The sequence below is a fragment of the Neodiprion virginianus genome, chromosome 3 (assembly GCF_021901495.1).
Source record: "Neodiprion virginianus isolate iyNeoVirg1 chromosome 3, iyNeoVirg1.1, whole genome shotgun sequence".
NCBI classification, from domain to species: domain Eukaryota; kingdom Metazoa; phylum Arthropoda; class Insecta; order Hymenoptera; family Diprionidae; genus Neodiprion; species Neodiprion virginianus.
Genome location: NC_060879.1, coordinates 23,939,739 through 23,960,682, shown reverse-complemented (window position 1 = coordinate 23,960,682; position 20,944 = coordinate 23,939,739). Strand labels below are relative to the sequence as shown.

Here is a 20,944-nt window from a genome sequence, read left to right as displayed (position 1 = left end):
AATAGATAGAAAACGACTTATTTTCACCTGATATTCCGCGGCTCCGAAGCCTCAGTCACATACAACGGGATCTATAATGGCGGTTGCAGGGCGCTACGCTCGAGCGTGGCGTCGTTCGCGAGCCGAGGAACACAGCCTGTCCTTGTCGGATGACGAGGAGGTCCGAGCGCAGCGGAGCGCCCCAAGTGGGAGTCGGTAAGGACGAGAACTATTATTGATTTTCCCAGTGATGCCCGAGAAAGACCACGCGCGCCTTTTTCGTATCTCCCTGTTAGCAGCGCCCACTGGTACGAAATACGATTTTGGAACTAATTTACGATGTACCTTTCCATGGATGCCATACCAGAATCGTAAGCGCACGTGGTAACCGACACCTACTCTGCAGTAATTTAGTGTCACGCAGGCAGTGAATTTTGCAGTGTGTTTACCATAGCGAAGTGCCAAATGTGGCACTCAAACTGTACCAATAACGAACATCGGCAGATGTTGTTACTGCAATGTGATCGTATTATTAGAAAAAAATTCAACCATCGTTTACCATAAAACGTTACGTTTATTGGTCTGATAATCAATTGATCAGAATTATTAATCACGTTGTGACGTGGCTAAAAATAGATTCACGGACATGTCTTTTATTTTTATTCCAGCAAAATTATTTCCGTGATTAAACTAATCACGGACTTAATTGGGTGAAAAAATTCAGCATGAAATCACGATTAAATTTGTTTAATTAATTACAAAAAAAAACTGTCATTACTTTTACAAGAAACTATATAATAGTTCTTCGCTAATTAGGTACGTTTTTTACTTTAAAGCACGCGGAGGTCGACACGTCGCACTACCTGCGACGAAAAAGATGAACGTGGGAATTTCGATTTCATTGCAATTTGAATATTTTAGAGCGTACACTAAGGTATGAAAACCCTTCCATTTTTAATCCCTTAGGCCTCAACCTTTACATGAAACACGTTGATCCGTTTTATCACGTCTTTGAATTAAACCACTTGCCGGCGAAAAAAATTTGTTTAAGTGTTAAAAAACTCTGATCTTTCTGAATACGAAATTTATTTTTAGGTAAATCCGCGAGAACTGTAAAAAAAAACATGATTTCAATATGTTTAGAACATACGTACGAAAGCCCAAAAAATAAATTGTTTTGACTATATTTTCTGTTTAAAAAAATAGATATTTTGGAGTTTATTTTGAAATTCACACGGTGAGGAGAAAATGGGATCATGATTGCGTTAGTACAGTTATTCCGGTATTTCGAATTTTTTGAATCGCGAGCAGTATCTTCCATGATTATCAAGTGTTTCAATGCACGAAATAGTCAAATCGGCTTAATATGATCTGTAAATGGTACTGACGATGTTTTATCAGCTACAAAAAGTTACAAGCAACGCTCTGAGACTTGAAATTCTAAACTTCCGACTTATTCGTGAATAATTCATATGCATTTAGCTAGTTAAATATACCTGCGAAATACTCATTATTTTCCGTATCCATTCAATTAGTTTAGTTACTCGTTCCTGAAATTTTTGACTTGTTCAAGCGATTTTTGATGATGATACCGCGTTAGAGCGTATATGAAAAAAAGTCAAAGCGTAATCAATTAGCTTGTTAATAACGATTAAGCTTGATCTATTTCCAAAAAGTATAGGAAACCGTAGTAAGAGGGTGTCCGAAAAAGTTGTAAATACGAATTATAAAGAGAAGGATGGAGAGGGGCTGCCATTTAAAAGAAAATAACCATTCTCTTTCAATATCAACTCTTTATTGCTGCTCGTATAAAGACGTCAGGGAGAACCTTAATTTTTTGTTTCCATTGGGATTTTCATTTCCATGCGAAAGATATCACTGATCTGTAAAAAACAATCTTCTTTCTCCTTCTTTTATTATGCGTAATTGTAATAGATTCGATGCTCTTCAATAGAAATATAGTAATCAAAAATATGTACCACGTATACTTTTACTGTAATGTTTTTCTCAAGTGTCAGGAGGGGAGTACAGCTTGGCCGGTCTAAACATACTTATTTTTAGGAGTTTTTGTTCGTGAGCTTTATTATTTATAGTTTCCGGAACATTTGAGAATTTTTTCATTGAAATTAATAATAAAATGGCGGCATAGCGCATATAAGTAACGAACGACCACGTTTTCAATCCGGTGGCGCAGATTCCTTGGTCAATTTTTATTCGATCGACTTGAAACTTTGACAAAATCTTCAAAACTCCTTTATTAATTCAAGCTCGTGGCTGAATTTTTGAATTTTGATACCAACATTTTTTCAACAATTTTTTGATCGTAAAATGAAATTCTTTAGTTCATAATCGTGTATATTTGATAAAAAAAAATTTTCAACGTTTAAGCTACGAGCTCGAACCCGGCAAGGTGTTTTTAACTCAAAAAAGTTTTTCTATCCGTTGAAAATTGGACAGTGATGTCAGGAGATACGCCACCACAATAGCCCTCGAGTTTGGAGTCGTTCCCTACTAATATGCGCCGTGCCGCCATTTTGTCATTAATTTTAATGAGAAAATTACAAAATGTTCTTAAAACTCCAAATAATAAAGCCCGGGAATTCAAATTGCTCTAAGTGTTTTTCCTTTCTTAAAAAAAAAAAAACTCCTCAAAATAGGTATGATTTTAGACCGGCCAAGCCTTACTCCCCCCAACCTTAATAAAACGCGGGTTTTGCCTACAAATTATAATCAAACACTAATGATAGCAGCAATATTTATACAAAAAAGTTACAGAGTCAAAAAGCTTAAGCATTAAAATCGTCAGAAAATCTATGTACTAGTATAATTCGAAACAACGTTAGGCGATATCTTTCTTTTTCTTTCTATAAGTTCGAACTGGTTTTGTGCGTACAGACACTATTTAAATAGATTAAAGTAGTCTAAATGCAAAAACAAAACATGACAAATTCTAAATTTTAAACAATAACAGGCAAACCATATATCATGTAGTATATACGTGGCAGCAAAGAATGTAAATCAGATATTTATACTGTTTCAAAGACCACAAGTGGTACTTTGCCGTTGTACGCATGCTCTGCATTATCCACTGCTTGCGTGACGCCTAAATACGACAGAATACGAAATAGTAGCCGACATGCACTTACCGTCCAGATACTTAAAAAATTTGTCGGAGACGTGAAAAACCCGAGCGTGCAGGATTCTCTTGGATCTACGCTCTTGGGCTCCTATTTGATTTCCCATTATCTTCCCAACAGCAGGAAACTCCACCATGCCGCGCATCGATCATCCCGCGACCAGTCGAATACGACGTATGATAATTGTCGCAGACGGATCGGAACTTATGCACCCCAATACCAAACGCAATCCGCTTCCCTGCATCGATATGCCGCTAATTGTGACCATTTCGCATCGTGCACCGCTAGCATCACGCTCTATACGAGTTTAAGGTTCAGCAGCTGCGTTGCGTCGTTACGTCGTTACGTCTAAATGCTGGGTCGAATCCTACTATACCGTCTGAACAATAATACCGATAACAGCGGAGATACGTCATTTGTACTTGTTGTTAATAGAACAACAAGATACTGCGGTAACCAAAGCTATTTAAACCATTTAATTAAACCACGTGTATAGAATAGTAGATATCCACCGCTCAGCACCTTGTTGGAATAGTTAATTTCTGCTTCAGCTGCAGTGCGGTCACGGAAAATATACGGATGATTACCGATTGGTAGTACGATAGAACAGAGAGACTACGGAAACACAACGGGCTTTCTTAGGGGATGTTCCAGTTAATTGAAACGATCGATTGAATTCCAGAATTTACGGATACTCGATCACTGAAAAATTCAATTTACTTCTCTTCAATCGTGAATTTCTTTCAAATTCTATAATTTTTTAAGACTTGGACCTAACTAATTCGTTCTCGGTTTATAAATTGCACGAATATCGCATGAAATTTATTAACTTCGGATGAGCCGCGACACTTCTCAACAATCGTGGTACCAAAATTCGATGAGTTTTGATTGGAAACCATTTACTTCAAACATAATCATTTATTCTACACATAACATATGTAAGGTATACAATATAATTTAATTTAATACAATATAAACGTACAGATTTTGCATGAATGATTGTATGTATAATTTGTAAATTCATTCTCGCTATTTTAGGAGGACAAATGCATTATATTTACGAGTACAAATCGACATCGAATTTACTTTTGTACCTACATCGTCTTTCAGATCATGCGCGTATCTTTCTTCTGAGTTCTAATTCACATAAATGCGTCGTTCATTTTCCACGAATAGATGCGAAAGAAGACTAGACCTTGAGGGAAGAATGAATAAAAATTGTCTAGCGTTTATATACATTTTTGATTTCGATAAATTTATTTCCTCGCGTTAAACGTGCGTTATAAGAATTTTAAAACGGGAACATTGTGATCGTTTCAGGCGTTGATTGAAAATTGTGAAAACATTTCTACATCTTTTATGCACTCGTACGGGAGAAAAACGTAGCTGTAAGCACCTTAAAATTATATGTTCATAAAAATGGGAAATAAAATAATTATTCGTGAGAAATAAGGTTAACAAACAGTTGCACGAAGGCAACTTTGAGGTGATTTTTTTTTCAAAATTTTCTATCAGACGGTATTTAATACTTGGCAGGATTTTCCAAATTGTTTATCATTGTTCACAGCAGGTATTTGAAGATGATAAATGCCTAATAGTTTCTCTCAATAACCTTCTCTGAAAGCTTTTGACGATTGAGCTTTCTTCGCCTTGTTCGCAGTGCGCCACGCTAGTTTCGGAAATAAATTAACACGTCCCTCCGCTTCGAAAATGTTTACAATCTAATTTGGCATATAGTGCGTGTATATTGAGCCAAGTACCCCGATAATAGTCCGACTAAACGTTATTCCTGTTTCAAATAATTGGCTAGGGAACGGTACAAGATGGGAAACTTGCATGTATTTGAAACCGTGAAAGTCTAAAACAAGTATGAAAAAAAAAAAAAATTAAGCGCTAAAACGCGGGGGCGCGCGCATGCTCGGGACGAAATTCGCGAAGCGCATCGTACGCGTTTGGTAACTACGATAATTCGAATTATAAAATGTAGAATCCAAACCGCGTAAAGCTGTACCGTGGCACCGCCGTATGACGGAGGTGTTGACCAGTGAATTTTTAGAAAATCTCTAGAAATTCAAGACTTTTGCTCGCAAAGACGCTAGGTGGGTATACGAAAATAGCTTAGCGCGGTGGGCAACGGTGGCTGGAAGAGGATCGTCGTTGCTTTTCAGCGTTTGAGCTTACTCGAGTTGAGTTGAGTGTGTTCCACCTTCGGGAGAACGGCTCGTAACGCAAGTTACGCTTAAGGTAAGTTACAACTTGAAACGTGATTCACTGTATATTTGAGACTTGTCGCCACTTTCCCCTGCACGGCTGCGGGGATCGCTGCCTTATTGCAGGGTTCTAAAAAAAAAAAGTGCCTCTTACCGGCTCGAAGGGTGCCAGGGTCACCGGAGTTTAATTACTGTCAAGCGTCATCGTGACATCGTCCCTCCGTTTAAGTATAATGTGTCACTCGCTTCGCGATCATCCGTCCGCTTATCCTCGTTATTATTACGATGTGCACGGATCAATATTTATAGTAACTTATTCGCCGTAAATAAACGACGGTTGACTGGAAAGAATTCATCAGCTACAGGGAAAATTATCTTTACCCTTTCGGTACTTTGCAAATAAACCGTATTAATTATGCCATGCTAAATATGCAAAGATTTCCTCTTCTTGCGGACCACTGTTTAATTTATTATAGGCCAAGTTATTTTCTTCTTTTAAACTTTATGTTAAACCGGTGATTTAGGCTCTCACGGTCATCGACGCTGATTCGTCTGCTAAACGTGTGGTCATTTTTCAAAAAATTCTATTGTTTGTACGTATAATAGATACGTGCTGTTTTATAGCTTTCATGTTTCACTTGAGCAACAGAAAAAAATCTGAGAAACTTGATCGATTGTTGTGAGAAATAGAACTGATGAGCTGTACAAATACAGCTAACGGTGTAATTTCATCGATTTGGGAAATTCGATCACACAACATTCATGAATAATAGTTATTAATGCTTGTATCCTTAAAATGTTCACAATTTCCTTAAACTATTCGTATCACATACATGATCCCCGTTCGAATGTCATTGGAAAGATGAGAAAAAAAAATCAAGGGAGCCTTATCGGATGTTATGAATCTTTCATAATACTGTTTAAATCAAGCCAAATCAAATATTGAATCTCATCTGTCGTAGTTTTTAATCCGAAAACTTCGACATTTTTTCTTCCGGACATCGAAACGTTATAAAAACAGTTCCGACTGCACCAAATGATCGAAACATTTCGGCCTGAGGGAGTTTTTAAAAGTGATTCGTAGAGATTTTTTAAAATATGCAAAATTTCTGCTTGACCGAATTAAAAAAATCGAAAAATTCTCTGCAATGTTTGGCGATACAGCGTAATAGTGACGACTTGATTTTGCACGTTTCGATAACAGTTTGCCTGAAAAGGTTTATATCGAGAAAATTTGGAAAAATTTATACGGCCATTAAGGTACGGAGAGATAATATCCCATGCAATTCTCGGTCCAAAGAGCCTCTTCGAAGCAAATTATAAGGAAGCCTCGCGGTCAGTGATGGATATACCTCGCGGTCAGGCGTCCCAATTTGCGTTACGTAACAGGTGCGAAAATATAATATTATAAAAATACTCTTGGGAATATATAAAACGCTAGGTTCCGAAAAAAGTCGAGATGAGCGATATTATTCCAGCGTGGCAATGCCCTATACCTACGAATACGCCTCTGGCGAACGGTCGGTTATTATTCGTCGGTTTTCACGGGCCTTCCGCGAGTTTCGTCAATGGTAAATGCCACCCTCGTTCCATTCGGCGTTAACCACCCCCGCTGGTAATCCAACCCGACCAACGTATCGTAGATTCGGACCTTTCGGGATATCCCGAGGCCGTGCGAGCTTTTCCGAAATTTCACGAACGCGCATATTATACACGTCTCGCGGCGAACTTTTTGCGTATAAGTATGCAAAGTCGATATACACGTATATTCGGAGGAATCCGCGCTAAATTTAAACCGCATAGGTGTGAGTACGGCCAAAACCGCAGGGACGCACCTATAATTCTCTTCTTTGATGACACGCGTTCACCTTAAAACCGCCTCTGACGCACGAGGGTCTGATTTATTATATACCTGTTTGGCGATAATTCGGTTAGGTTTCCCGATATAATTGGGTCAGATCATTTTTCAACCGCGATGTCAAACCGTTTCACGTGAACTTAATATAACGCTTATCGATACCCTCTGCATCTTGTCGCGCTAAAGAAGATCGCTACCGAAAACTTTGACAGCGATTATAATTGACACTCGAGAATAGATGCATTCATTTTTCTAACCCGATGTAGTCCGATTATTCCACCGCTCTGTCGCATCCAGCCAATAGATTATCGACAAAGTCAAATTTTATAGTCATAAATTGGCAATAAATCCGAACTTCCGATGTTCGATGGCAATTGAAATAAATATTCAGTCTATTTGTTTTCACACTTCTTCCAAAATCATGCTGTGTAACCCTTTGAGGATCCCTCGAAGCATGACATAATCAATTTTCCTGTGAGAGCAGATTTCCCCGAAGATTATCTGCCAACAACGTTAGCGATAATCATGACTTCAGTTTCCGAATATCTTTCAAGTGACAAGCACTGAAACGTTGAGTTCGAAAGCATGTCAACGTACCCTCGTGAACTTTTGTCAGTATATACATAACGAAGCGATGATTTAAGTACCGTTCTATAATAGTGATTTTGACTCGTTTTTCACGTCCGGGATCTTCTCTTCGGCCCTGTTTTTCTGGCACAGATTCCAGAATACTCTGTCGACTCATCTATTTCTCCCGCCTTCTACACGGTATCTCGTTCACAGACTTCTTCCTACTTCACCGTATAGCTGTCCAGCGGAATTAATGTTTCTTTTGCCTGTGTGGGTAACTTCTGGTACTTTGACATTCCAAACACTTTATTCCAGGATTGAAACGTATAAGAGTTGTTAGAGCAAGCGCGTTATAAAAATTCAAGAGCTCTTCAAGCTTAGACGTGTTAGCTTGGTTTAGTATCTAATTACGATACTGAATACCATCGAAAAGTTCCATCGAAAACCTTCCGTTAAAAAAACCACATTATTCACGGGGTAAATATTTGGTCAAAAATACCCTTGAACGTTTTACCGGATGACGGAGAGGCTTCGAGGGCTTAACCTCGGTGAAAGGGAACGCGGAGGAATTTCGGGGTTCTCAAAAAGGTCGCGGGCGAATACTTGGCTTTTGTGTCTTCGCCATCACCAGACCGAGCCAAATCGGTAACCACCGTCAACAGGTGACTCAACCTAGTTTCGACGTACAAAACCTGATCGCAAAGATTCTCATCGAGTTTTAATCACGCTGTACTTTATTTTATTTCCCATTGTTCGAAAGTCGAAAATAAAAATAGATGAGTTGACAATTACGGACAAAGTAACAACGATGCACAAATTATTCCAATAGCGAAATCATCCGCATGATTATTGTTATTTCCCACTAACTTTCAATCGAGCACAGGATTTATTTCATCGAGTTCAGGGTCGGTAATCTTCCAAGCTTCACCTTCTTTCTATTTATTAATTCAGCTTCGAAGTGTTTTGGTTTTACGTATCCATTTTGACGGCGGTGGTATAATGTAGCTTCCAAATTCTTTTCCAATGTAAACAAATGCTTCGTCATTGATCCTAGCCAAAATTTATCCTGTGAATTTTTTCACCTACGAGCTCTTCCATCGCGAATTATAGTTATATATACATACATATACGGCATCTTAATTTGCGAAGAATTTTGCAAGCCGAGGTAATCATACCGCACTCGTTTACCAGCGTCGCGAAGCTACTGCTAAAAATACGACAGTGCATGTTGCGAATTTCTGATACGAACGCTAAATTTTTGGTACCGAGGTGCTGGAATGTGCAAGCTCGTGACGCTTTGTGAACCGTTACAATGGGTGATTAAGTGAAAACAACCCACGACGCAAAAGAAAATGTGTTTCAGCCAAGGTAAACACTTTTCACAAGCGAGATAATTGAAGTCTCAGCTGTTGAGGGAAGAAAAGAAGGAGTGAGAAAAACACGAAGTAATGAAGAAACGAACTTTCCAGCTGATCAATTATCCCACCGTTCAAAGCATATATCCAGGGTTCGTTAAATCGAATATCGGCACTAAAAATTTTGATAATGTAGAAAAAAAAAAAAAAAAAAACTAGAGATACTCCAATCAAAATATCACGTCACTTGGCACATGCCGCAATGAAGAATGTGTGCGTATGTAACACGTCGGCACAGCTGTTTCCTAACGTTCTTCGACGAGGACGACGCGTCGAAGATTAACGGCCAGATTTATTGTACGTGTATGAGAAAGCAGTATCTTTAACATCCCAGTTTATGGCCTTACGTCGGACATGCACCTATAATTTACACAAATCGAAATTCACTTAGAAATGAACAATATAATTTTAGGTCTGTCGCGTTGAGTCCAGCCCTTATTTAATTGAGCACCTCTATCTTATCGAGGTCTAGGTGGTTGGTCTTGGGGAACTTTTAACACCTTTAGTCAGGGTCAATATTACGATCTATCGAGAGCACTTCTCGTATTTTTAGGCCTGATCTTGTCTCGGCGACGCTTATAGCCCAAAGCGAACTTCGACATTGACGCGGAACAACGGAGTATATCTACAAGACTCCATCAGCTGCCTATAACGAACCCTTGTTATCACAAGAATTTCTTACCCACACTTCAGTTTTACCAATGTTTCTACTTCAGAGAACCTTGTCAAGATCCAAATTCACCATTCGGTTATTTAGTACAAATGAACATGCTAAAAACAATTAACTGCATTTTTTGAATGATGTGATGAAATTGTCCTCAACCTTACTTAAGGTCAAGATAAGCCACTAAAATTATCATCCTTAGCATAAAAATCGATAAAACTAGCATACTTTTCAGGGTAAGTAGAAACTGAGTCATAAATCAAAGTTGAGACTCTACGCAACCATGCGTGTACCGTATTTTTCTCTCAGTCTAGTCCTATCGAAGAAAAAATATTCATTCTGAAATTACTAAAGACATTCCTATGCGTTCAGTTCACGTAACCGACAGGTGTAATGAATCCAGCATAATTGTTGAAAATCCTGCAAGAGTCGATTTGTATGTTGAATGGTGTCGTAAGCGGCATAAATATTTATTTTACAGTAGTTAGAAGAAATTATAAAGGAAGTGAACGATGGCGGGCCAGGGGCCAAAGTTCGTGAACAAGCAGTTCAACTCACCCATCAAACTCTACTCTCCGCAGTCGGTGCAAGAGACACTCGAACGCCAGACTCAAGTTCTATCCAACGGTGCTGTCGGGTAAGAAAATCAGATTCCTTTCCCGTACGAAATACGCTTACAATTAGTTAAGTTTCTCATAAAATGAGCGTAGAAAGATTTGTAACTCACAAACACAAACACAGAAATAGGGTGTCCAATAAATTTGCTCATTGCTATTCTTCTGAAAGCCCTCAGAAATCGAATCTGTGTAAAGTATACATGAAATAAAGAATCACATGCGAGAGTGACGGCACAAAGGTTCATTTATTACAAGGAATTTCAATTGAAATTTTATAAATACGAATGACAGCTGCGTTGCATTGCATTACCTATTCGTCTTAACAACAACGGCATTATCCGTGCTAGAGAATTAATTGAATTCCTGCCAAACTAATCGCGTCAGCGGTTCAATACAATTTGTACGTACGTCAAATTCTATTAGTGAAATCCGTAGCGGTAAATTTGTCGATTGAAATGTAGCTATTTCGAGATTTCATTCCAATGTTTACAATTGTATTTCGCAAAGGAAGGAGTATAGCGGTAATTAGAACTGTTTAACCGTAACGACGACTAATTATCAGCCGTTTTTGGCATTGAAATGTAAAACGCGTTCATCTTGGCAGCGACGCGGACGGCGAGCTGCAACGAGAAAAAGACAGACAAACAAACAGACAGCGTGGCAGCATCTCGATCTGGTAGACGCCAAAAGACGGTGAAATACATTGAGAGATATTTACTCGGAGTAAACGTGAGGTGTCGGCGGTTATTGGCCGGGCGATTGACAGCCGATGACGTTTATTCGCGAGACGCGGCTAAACCGACGCCAAGCGTCTCGACGCGACGTCGGTGATTCACGCGCGAAATGCCCGAATCTCGGATCCATCAGCTATTCATCCGTATACCTATAACGTCGGGTCGGTTTCGTTAGCAATCGGGGTATTTTTAGTAAGTAAGTGATTCCTAAATGCCGCAAATAAACTCGCGTGTCTGTGTAATTTTTGCCTTGTGATTCTGTTCCCTCCCTAGGGAGTTCCGCGCCCTCCTCTCTCCCCAAATCGAGCGACTGATATAGCAAAAACCCCGTCACCTCTTCAGCTCCTTGCGCAAGCCATTGTGTACTTGACTTAGTTTAGCATTTGGCAGACCAAAGTTGTCGTGTCGCGGACGTGCGTCTGGTTTCGTGCAACCACAGGAGCTTAGCTGCAAAATGATCGCCCAAAAAAGGTGCTTTTACACGTTTATAAGTATACACGTCGTATTATTCGCGCCTTCGATTTTAAAACCGCGTGCAAAATTCGATCTAATTTTTCATTCATTTCTCTGTCGCTTCTAATAATCTTAATAAAAAGTTACACTTTTCGCGTAAAATTTACAGACAAACGAAAATCGCCGGTAACGTGTTTACTCAGTAAAAGAAATAAGAAATCGTATAGTTAATTACAAAGTACAGTGGACACGTGACGGTCTTTGGAATTTTGTTAGTAAATCGTGAAAAGGGGATTACTCTGGGTTTTTTTAATTTACAGAAATTCTATTCAATAAAAAATTATGGTTATTGCTTGCTAAAAAATAAATTCCTGTATCCGGCATGTACGTCTTCTGGATAGATTATTTTTCTGACTGTTTTCTGAAGTGCGTTTGCATATTGTTTGCATATGTGGAATAGCATTTGATTGTCAAAAAACCTATGACGTTTAGCATGAGTTACAAATTTTTGAACATGTATGGTATAACTCGAATCAACCGAACCCGCTGTGCTAAGCGTATAAATCTGTTTTCCAGTATCGACTTCAACCAATTGGCCAAGCCGGCGAATCTGCAAAATAGCGCCGTTCTTCGCATGCTCGAAGAAGAGGAAGCTAGACAACGCAACGGCGGACAACCGAGTGAGTTTGAAATTAGTTTCTGCATCAGCATGGAAATCTAAATAGAAGCTAAGCGATGAAAGATTAAAATCTGGTTCGCTGTTTAGAATAAATTTATTTTCACAATTTAACACGACGAACCCCCGAGACGCGGAGAAAAAATAAGGACGGTACGAAGCTTCGACTTGATTGAGAACCAAAGCTGAACGACGAACGAGCGTCATATTCAGATACATATTAATCCGAGCTAATTTTGTACGGTCATATATTCACGAACCCCACCCCGATACATTCTCATCGCTGCCAGCCTTTACCGATATTCAAAATAACCAGTTTAAAAATACGTAGCACTTAATTACAAGGTCAAAATGACGAATAATCGGCTTGTCAAACGTTACCGTGTAGGCCGATACACGACAATTTGCAAAATAACGCTTCGCTCGCACGTCTCGGTGACTAAACGACTAACAAGTACAGCATCTTTAGTTTTCTGTGAAACGCACCGCTCGACGCCGGTAAATAGGCAACCAACCGCAAAGCACCTCCACTCCCATTAAGGTAGCGCGATAAAGAACGTAGCACGGGTTGCCTGCCCGCAGGCGTCAAACGGTGAATTTCACCGAAAACTCGTCGCTCTTAGCGGTGGTTTTTTTTCTACCGAATTCCTTTGAATTTCGTGTATACGCTTCGCTTCTTTCCTCATGCTTTTCCTCCCGGCCAATTCACCCTGGAGACGACGAGACGCCATTGATCCTGACGACGGCGGAAGCCCGCCGCCTGTTGCGTCCCCGCAGCCGCTACCGCGGTTGTTGGCCCCCCTTTTGCCCCCGCGACGGCCGCTACTGTCGCCTACTTTTGCGCCCGGCCCGAGGTAAAATCAGCCCGTTTTCAACCCAGCCCTCTCCTTGTATGTCACAAACCGCTAAGCGGTTTCCATATAATATACAAAATTCATCGCTAGACGCGCACGCTCACCTAGTTTCGCCCCACTACCGGCCGCTTCATCAAGACTCGAAAGCTCGAAATCGGGCTTTCGCATAACCGCTGGTTCCGAATACATATAGCCAAAAGTATAGTCAAGTTCGACGACGATTAATAGTCGGACGTGGCAAACCACCGGAGACACCGCGGACTAGAGTAGAAGACAGTTTGGAGAACACAAGTATGGCGTGTGCCCTGTTGATTTGTTATTTATTTACGTCTTTACCTATCAATACTTACTTTATTCTTCGCTTCCGATCATTTTTCGTGCATTGCGTTTTGTCACATTAATTTTGTGAATTTTTTGCCTCATCTTCTGCGACTGCGAAAATTAACATGCTTGTGATTTGGTGTGGAAATTATTTATTTTAATAATAAAATCTTGTGGTTTTGTGTCAAATTATACGTATGTAGTCGTGGAAATACTGTTTCGATTAACTTTGGTGTTCTTCAACGGTAATTAGATTAGCTCGACAGGTGACACCTGTCGATAAGATTTTCCTTCAAGTGCTTTAGTCACCCTTTGATTTTTGTGTTCGACAAGTCCGAAACACGAGCACGTAACGACTTCGTGCGGATGCCAAAAATATATAAACACAAATATCGTTCAGAACTCCCGGCATGGAGCCAGTTTTCACTTTATCGATCTGTTTATTTATTTATTTATTTTTTTTACCCATACCGTGATAAGTAAGGAAATAATCAAGATTCTTTGTACAATTTATGGCAGTTTATCAGGTATTCTTTTTTTCTGGCTGTTACGGCTATTTTACACTGATCGATGTCATGATCGTTTAAAATGTCTAAACTATGACACAGACTGATCGTTACTGGCTTCGCAACTGCTACGAAAAATATAAGTAGAAACAATTCATTTATGACAGGTACTTACGATTAGACATGAAATACAGAATAGAGTAGAGTAGAGTTTATTATTTACATTTAGAACAATGTTGGGCAAATTAAATGATACAAAGAGACTGATGGTAGTAAAAAGGATATGAGAGAAAGAATGACTAAACTAAGAAATTGCGAATAAAAACGGGAAAATTTTTGCGAGCAAATTGATAAAATAATGGACAACGATTCTTCCAATCGACTCACTCGACGCTCGACGCGTTAGATAAATTTTTCACAATGATTTATGCTCCTTAAAACACGAATTCTGATACAGCTCATAACTGTGTCTGTGAACGAAGGCCATAAAGTTGTCGGGAATTTTAAATTAAGCGACATGTGCTCTAGAGCAAAGTGGAAAAATAGATGAAAATGATCGTGTATCTTTCAGCGGGGCTGGACGCCCATCAAGAATATTTTCACAGAATCGGAGGACCCATGTAAATTGTTAATTTCCGAAAATAGACGCGATACAAGGCCGATTCTTTGCGTTCTCGCGTGCGACAATGTGGCAACATTAATTTTCAAATATAAACTTGGCCCCAACTGTGATGATAATCCGTCGGACAATCATGTTTGCAAGTTCTGGCTAACCGTTCAAAGATCAGTCACGCACTGATGCAATCTGTCTAATTCTGTAAAATATCCGCACGACATCGCTGTTGGCCCTACGTTGAGGAATTACGTTTTTCACCGAACTAAACTTCGGATTATTCAAAAATGAGGCCCCTCTTTTTCTGCCTAAAAAAAATTCCGCACCTCAAACTTATATGCATATTTTTTCGGCATATATAAAGTGGGAACTGAGTAAGAGATTCTCGATTAGAATTTTAAAAATACAGTTGCTAATTGAAGAGCGTTACGTTGTCCTGTGTTAACGTAGCTTGTCCTATAATCTTTTCTGTTGCTCGATATAAATAAACGAGCTTGACTCACTAACGCTTGACGCACGAATGCTGCAGGGACTAGCCAAATAGCTATACAAGCCACGAGTCACGCTTGTCGGATATTTACAAAATTCCGCCGAAAAATTAGCGAATGTTATTCTCGTGCAAACCGAACAAAGACGGCGGAAAAACGAAAGAGACAACGTTTTTAAGAGGGAATATACCGTACATACGAGTAGGTGGAAATAAGTGGGTGAATTTTTAGAGTTCACATCTCGACAGTTAATTATTCAATGCGATTGGGGTTTTTTTGTTCATACGTATGGAGATCGAGCTTGGTTCGCAAATTTTTCGTCAGAATCAATTAATCGGGAATATTTTTATTGACAATAAGGTGAACGATTACACTCGGTAACATAATGTTTTGCGGTACCCACGAAATTCAAAAACGGCTCCATCGATACACTTCTAATTTAGAGACAAAATATTCGAATACTTCTTTGCCTGCGCGATTGAATTTCATTCGCAAAATGACGACCGTTTTTAGTTGGACTTCGATTTTTATCTAAGAATTATACAACTTTTTTTCATATCTGATTGCCAATAAAATGTGATTACGAATAAAAATCGGATCATGGGAGATTGGATGAACTGGTCAACGACAGTGTCTCCAACTTTTAAGTCGTCACTAAAACTCATACAGCTCGCGTTCTTTAAGGTCGTGTAGTACTCCTTGTAGTAATTATCAATTGAGGAAACTCACCCGTTTTTTGACGTTCTTCGCGCAATCACGGAAAGAATAAGGAGTAAAATGAGCCATCGTGAGAATATTTTGAAGCAATATTGAAGTCGCTAAGCAAACAGGCAAACTAGGAATTATAATAATTTCGTAAATAACAGATGCTCTCACGATCAGTTCGGCTGACGGCCCTTGATTGGCACAACGTGAACTAGCTGAAGTACTTCACGGTTTTAAAACCGCGAGTCGCACGTTTTTTCTTACCTATAAAACCACGCACCCTTACTAACCGTTTTCTGTACCGTACCTGAAATAACCGGAGCACTTGTTGCAGGTTTGAAACGAGTGGCTTGGCCTCCACCGCCGGAAGATCAGCAATTCACTTACGTGGAACAAGAGCCAGTCCAATCCAAGGTAGAGTCCCCCTGCACCAACGACACTGTTCGTTGACAGTCGTTAAAAAAACTCACAATTGCACACATAAACTCCCCCGAATCCCGAAACTGCACGTAATTATTCATAGACGGCGGTGGGCGATAAGAACGGGGTATAATTAATTCGTGTAATTAACGCGGCTCGATGATTATCGCGAGAACTGCACAATTGGCTACCCAACTTGTTCACTGCAACCCCTTTGATTTTTTTCATTGTTTTTTGCCCCAGACACGAGGCGTGGGAGACTTTGCGTCGTATGGAAGCAGCCCGGCTTCCGGTCCTTCTCCGCAACCCCCTAGCTCTCAGGTCCCCCAGGGACTAGTGCAACTCGCGAACTTTCCGCCTTCTCCGTCACCCGCAAGCCCCGGGGGCACGCTTCGTCAACCCTTGAACTTCCAGTCAGCAGCACCCAAGGGTTGGGCTCCCGTCACACCCCCGGCTACGTCACCCTTGCCAAACCGTAATCAGCAGCCACCAATTTGGCAATCACAGCCGGCCCAGGCACCGTGGCAACAACCTGTTACTCCTCAACAGGTTCGTCTGCTCACATTACGGGCCGTCCAGGCTACCGAAATTATTGGCTGTCGGTTTTGAGGCTCGATTCGTGCCCTTTTCTCCTTGCCACGATACGTGTGCGAGTGATTTTTGTGGGTTGAATTCGTGGGAGTGAAAAGATGCTTGGGAGAAATTTTATGGGTCAAAATATCACGCTCTCAAATAACGTTCGACTATTGTGTTAGAATGTTTATTTTTCACAGTATTCGTCATAGGCCGGTTCGAACTTGAATGGAAAATCTAAATTGGCTACTGTCAGACACACTCGCATTTTTATTGTGGCCGTTATACTGAGTTTCGAAGCTCGTTGGATATTAAATGTTGACTAAATTTTAATGACCCACAATGTAACCCATGAAAATCACTTCTGCACGTATGTATAATGTATATTTATTCCAAGGCAAAAATGGTATTGTTGGCTCTTGAGATTTTTGTGATTTTTTTCAACTCTCACCCTCGTATATTACAAGCCCAGAGACGCGTTTTCTGTCAGTCAGTTTTCAATCTTCAAAATTACAGCGTTCTTATCTGCAGTTACTTAATTAAAGACTCTCGGAAAAACACTTTTCTGTATTCAAAATATTCCAATCGACCAATTATCTCTTCTCTGATCCACCATCGTTATAGTTTGCGCAAATTTTCGCGAGCACAAAGTGAATCTACATATTACCAATATTACCGAATTTGATCGCGAAGTAGAGAAAAATTCTTATCTGGAAAAAATATTTATTCAGTAGCATCAGTTCTGAATAATTGTACACCACCTTCGGTGAGTCGGTCGACTGGTGGATGTTGAACGACAATGTATAACTGAATTGCTTTACAAACACGACGAATCATCCTACAATAATTGTACCCTAAACGTGAAACTTTGCAATTGCGGGAACCAATTAATCCATACTCCAAATTCAAAAGGGGATCAAACGTGATCACTCACATCAGTCAGCTTCACTATCATTATTCTGCAAGAGTTTCGACATTTTCTGGATGTTATTAATTTTGAAAACATGTTTTATGTCACATTTCAGCGATTGCTCTGAGTGTAAAACCATGCATTCGAAAGAACTGAGGAATTACACAATATACAGCATTTACCGTTTAATGATGAGCGTAAAACGGAAATAGATTGTCCAGCATTTGCCGTGACTATGCGGAAGTGCATCTTACGTCGAAGATAACACCATCTCTGGCGGTTGCAAATGTGAACGTATTATGTTAAATTGAATTTCAGCAAAACCAGATTCCGAGTCAGGGCGTGCGGGTTCTTCCTTCGCAGCCACCCCCGCAAAGTCAATTTTCACCGGCACCTACACGCTCCACCTTCTCGCCACCACCATCTACTATAACACTCAGACCTGAGCCACCAATTTCTCAGGTAAATTGTCTGACTTGTGAAGAATGAAGAAATTATTATTTTTTTTTAATTCTACCTTGCGACTTACAGATTTAGATTTGTCTATTTTAAAACACGATGCTCGTGATGCACTCATTTGTAGTAAAACAATTTCAACGTTGTCCTATACTTGTGTCTTTGAATGAGCGATCTTCTGATCGTTATACATGTAGATAAATTCTATAACCGGATTCAGATCAAGGTTAAAAAATCCTGTCGAAATGATTTCGCTTCATGTACGGTGCAAAACAATTAAACCCTTTAAGAGGTAATAAATTAGCCTATTATTCGTCGGTGGTGGGTAAAATTAATTAAAGGAATAAAATAAATTAAAGGAAAATACTACGTGTTGATTCACCGGAACGTCAGGAACGAGAATATCAATAGCGACAGAATTTTCGTCCCTTAAAAACGTATCAAACGATTTTTCCACATCGCGAGTTCTCTTGAAACGGAATTCAAATTCTGCACACAAATCATTCCGTGCACAATTGTTGTTTCTTAATGAATTCGAATCCGTGGTAACTTTGCCAAACTGTTTCATTTTCAATATCGTATAATTAATAAAAAAAATCTAGTAAAATAGATACCGTTAAAATAGTGATTCAAATGTTATTAGAATTACGAGAAAATGTGGCACAAGCAACCATACAATGCAATTTACAGCTGCCGATACTACGTTTACTGTATGTTGCAACATCAAATCTCGCATACCTACAGTTGCATGCTCGCGCTTCCAGATACCAGCTCCGGTCTATCAAGCCCAACCGGCAGCGACGAAAGGAACGGTTCACGGAAACATGAGGGGTGATCAAAAGTGGCCGCCAGAGTCGGTCAAGGCTCAGACGGAGGCGGAAAACAGGGCGAGACTCGAGCTTGCGAAAGGACCAGCGGTGAGGCCGCGTCGCGTCAACAAGGACTACAGCCGCTTCTTCGCCCAACACGCCCTGAACAGCACGTATCCCGGGTACCGGGCACCCCCGGGAACCCAATACTTTGCACCCGGATACCAGCATTAGCTCTTGCCGCGATGATCGAAATTTTGCGAGGAACCTTCCCGACTTTCCCGCGATCTTCCCCTTTTAATTTCCTCCGCGACTCCGCGATATCCGACCCCCGAATTTCCTCCGACTTCGAAACGTGCAGAAAATTTCACGAGATCATTCCGTGAAGGTATGAATCGTTGATGGATGAATCAACGCAAAAACCTGCACATGAATTTCACCAAGAAAATATGACGATTCGTACAGATAATTTTCATACCCGTCTAACGTCGTGAGTACTTTTTCATTTTTTTTTTTTTTTCTTTTTTCTCTGAGTAACGGGGAGATCGAAACGAGTAGCCGATTTTCGAATGAGCTTAAAAACGCCGCCCAAAAGCATATGTATAAATACAGTAAAGAACAGAAATTAGGTGAGAGAGATTCGGCTTTTGATACCGTGATTAATTTTCGATTTACTTGAACAATATGTTGTGAAATTAATAATCAACGTAATCATGGAGAGTATATAGGGACGATTAGTTTCTTGGGTCCGAGGACTTGCGGAGGCCAAGAGGCACAGGCCTTCGCTGTCGCTTTTTTACCCTCGGAATCCATTTTTCACCGTGGTTGCCTCGCGCTCCAAGTTAGTTGGGAAGAGAAATAATTTTTTTAGTGCATTTTTTTTTTTTTGTCGCTGGGTTTGCTACGATCGGAGTGGATATACGCAACATAATCGCTATATTTGGAGTGGCAAAAGTTAGTAAGGACTGATCGTATACACGCAGTATATACCTTTGACAGGTTCGGTTTTTACTTTGGTTCGTTTTCCTTTCACGTAACTGCTTTTCTTCAAATATTATTCTCTCTCCGTCATCCGGCGAAATTTAATAAACATCATTTAAACAAACGTCAGGTTTTTAATAGGTATACGTAAATTGTTTCTAATCGGCTTAAGATCCAGTTATGTCAAAACTAACGCTTTATATAGGACAAACGTAGAATTTTCAAAAAGCACTGCTTTAGATTAAACCATCTTCAACTGATCGCTATAATAAATAAATAATAATACCTCGTGGGGAGGTTATTATCGAATTATAGTTATTGTATATTCGATGTGTTTTAGGCATCGCAATGTTGAGCTATTTATTTTTATCGCAAATGTTCGTGTGTGTAAGCGTTGTATATATTTAAAGATAACTATACACATCCGTATGGGCGCAACGCACAAGATTTGGCGAATAATAACTAATTTATATAACTGTGTAGAAGGAGGTGAAAAAGGTGCAAGAAGAATAATTATAATTGAGATATAAAAGAAAAAAAAAATTGCATGCGCTTCTCTAATGTACAAAAACCTAAACAAAGATCATTTTGAAGGTGGGCGTATTTTATACAGCGTAATTAAACAACGAATAACGTGAATTATTAAACTAATGAAAACTTTACAACGATGTAATATATTAACGTGAACAGATGAATAAATAAACTGTTAAAATAAGTTGAAAATCCCTTATTTATACACAGACGACGCGTGCATAAAATGTATTTTTTTGCGGACGCATAGAAGACAATGATATCCTGTACGAAGGAAAAGTTATTCTTGAACCAATTACAAAATAGATTTTGTTAGAGTCCATTCACTTCGATGTAGTACCCCTTGTTTGTTCAAAATACAACGATTTCAATTCAACAATTTCGATTTAGTTTGTAAAAATGTTTTAGTTAGTTCAGCGAGTTTCTTGATTTAACAAAACCCTTTTTTGTCGCGATCGAGTGAA

At 39.6% G+C, this 20,944-nt stretch overlaps 1 protein-coding gene and 1 long non-coding RNA gene across 3 annotated transcripts; both read left to right on the top strand.

The window, feature by feature from the left end:
* Positions 1 to 96: 96 nt before the first annotated feature.
* On the top strand, positions 97 to 4,158 carry LOC124300825 (uncharacterized). Its single transcript, XR_006907335.1, has 3 exons — positions 97 to 195; positions 816 to 913; positions 3,237 to 4,158. It is a non-coding gene; the product is annotated as an uncharacterized LOC124300825 (long non-coding RNA).
* Positions 4,159 to 5,212: 1,054 nt separating this feature from the next.
* Positions 5,213 to 20,664, top strand: LOC124300820 (extensin-like). 2 transcript variants are annotated; one of them, XM_046755226.1, is made up of 7 exons: positions 5,213 to 5,360; positions 10,315 to 10,470; positions 12,214 to 12,317; positions 16,135 to 16,214; positions 16,464 to 16,769; positions 18,022 to 18,165; positions 18,924 to 20,664. In XM_046755226.1, exons 2-7 carry the CDS (start codon positions 10,346 to 10,348, stop codon positions 19,200 to 19,202), a joined length of 1,038 nt encoding a protein of 345 aa, XP_046611182.1. In that variant the 5' UTR covers positions 5,213 to 5,360; positions 10,315 to 10,345; the 3' UTR covers positions 19,203 to 20,664. The 2 variants fall into 2 exon arrangements, with proteins under 2 accessions (XP_046611182.1, XP_046611184.1); XM_046755228.1 differs by lacking the exons at positions 5,213 to 5,360; positions 10,315 to 10,470 and adding an exon at positions 11,502 to 11,655.
* Positions 20,665 to 20,944: the final 280 nt, after the last annotated feature.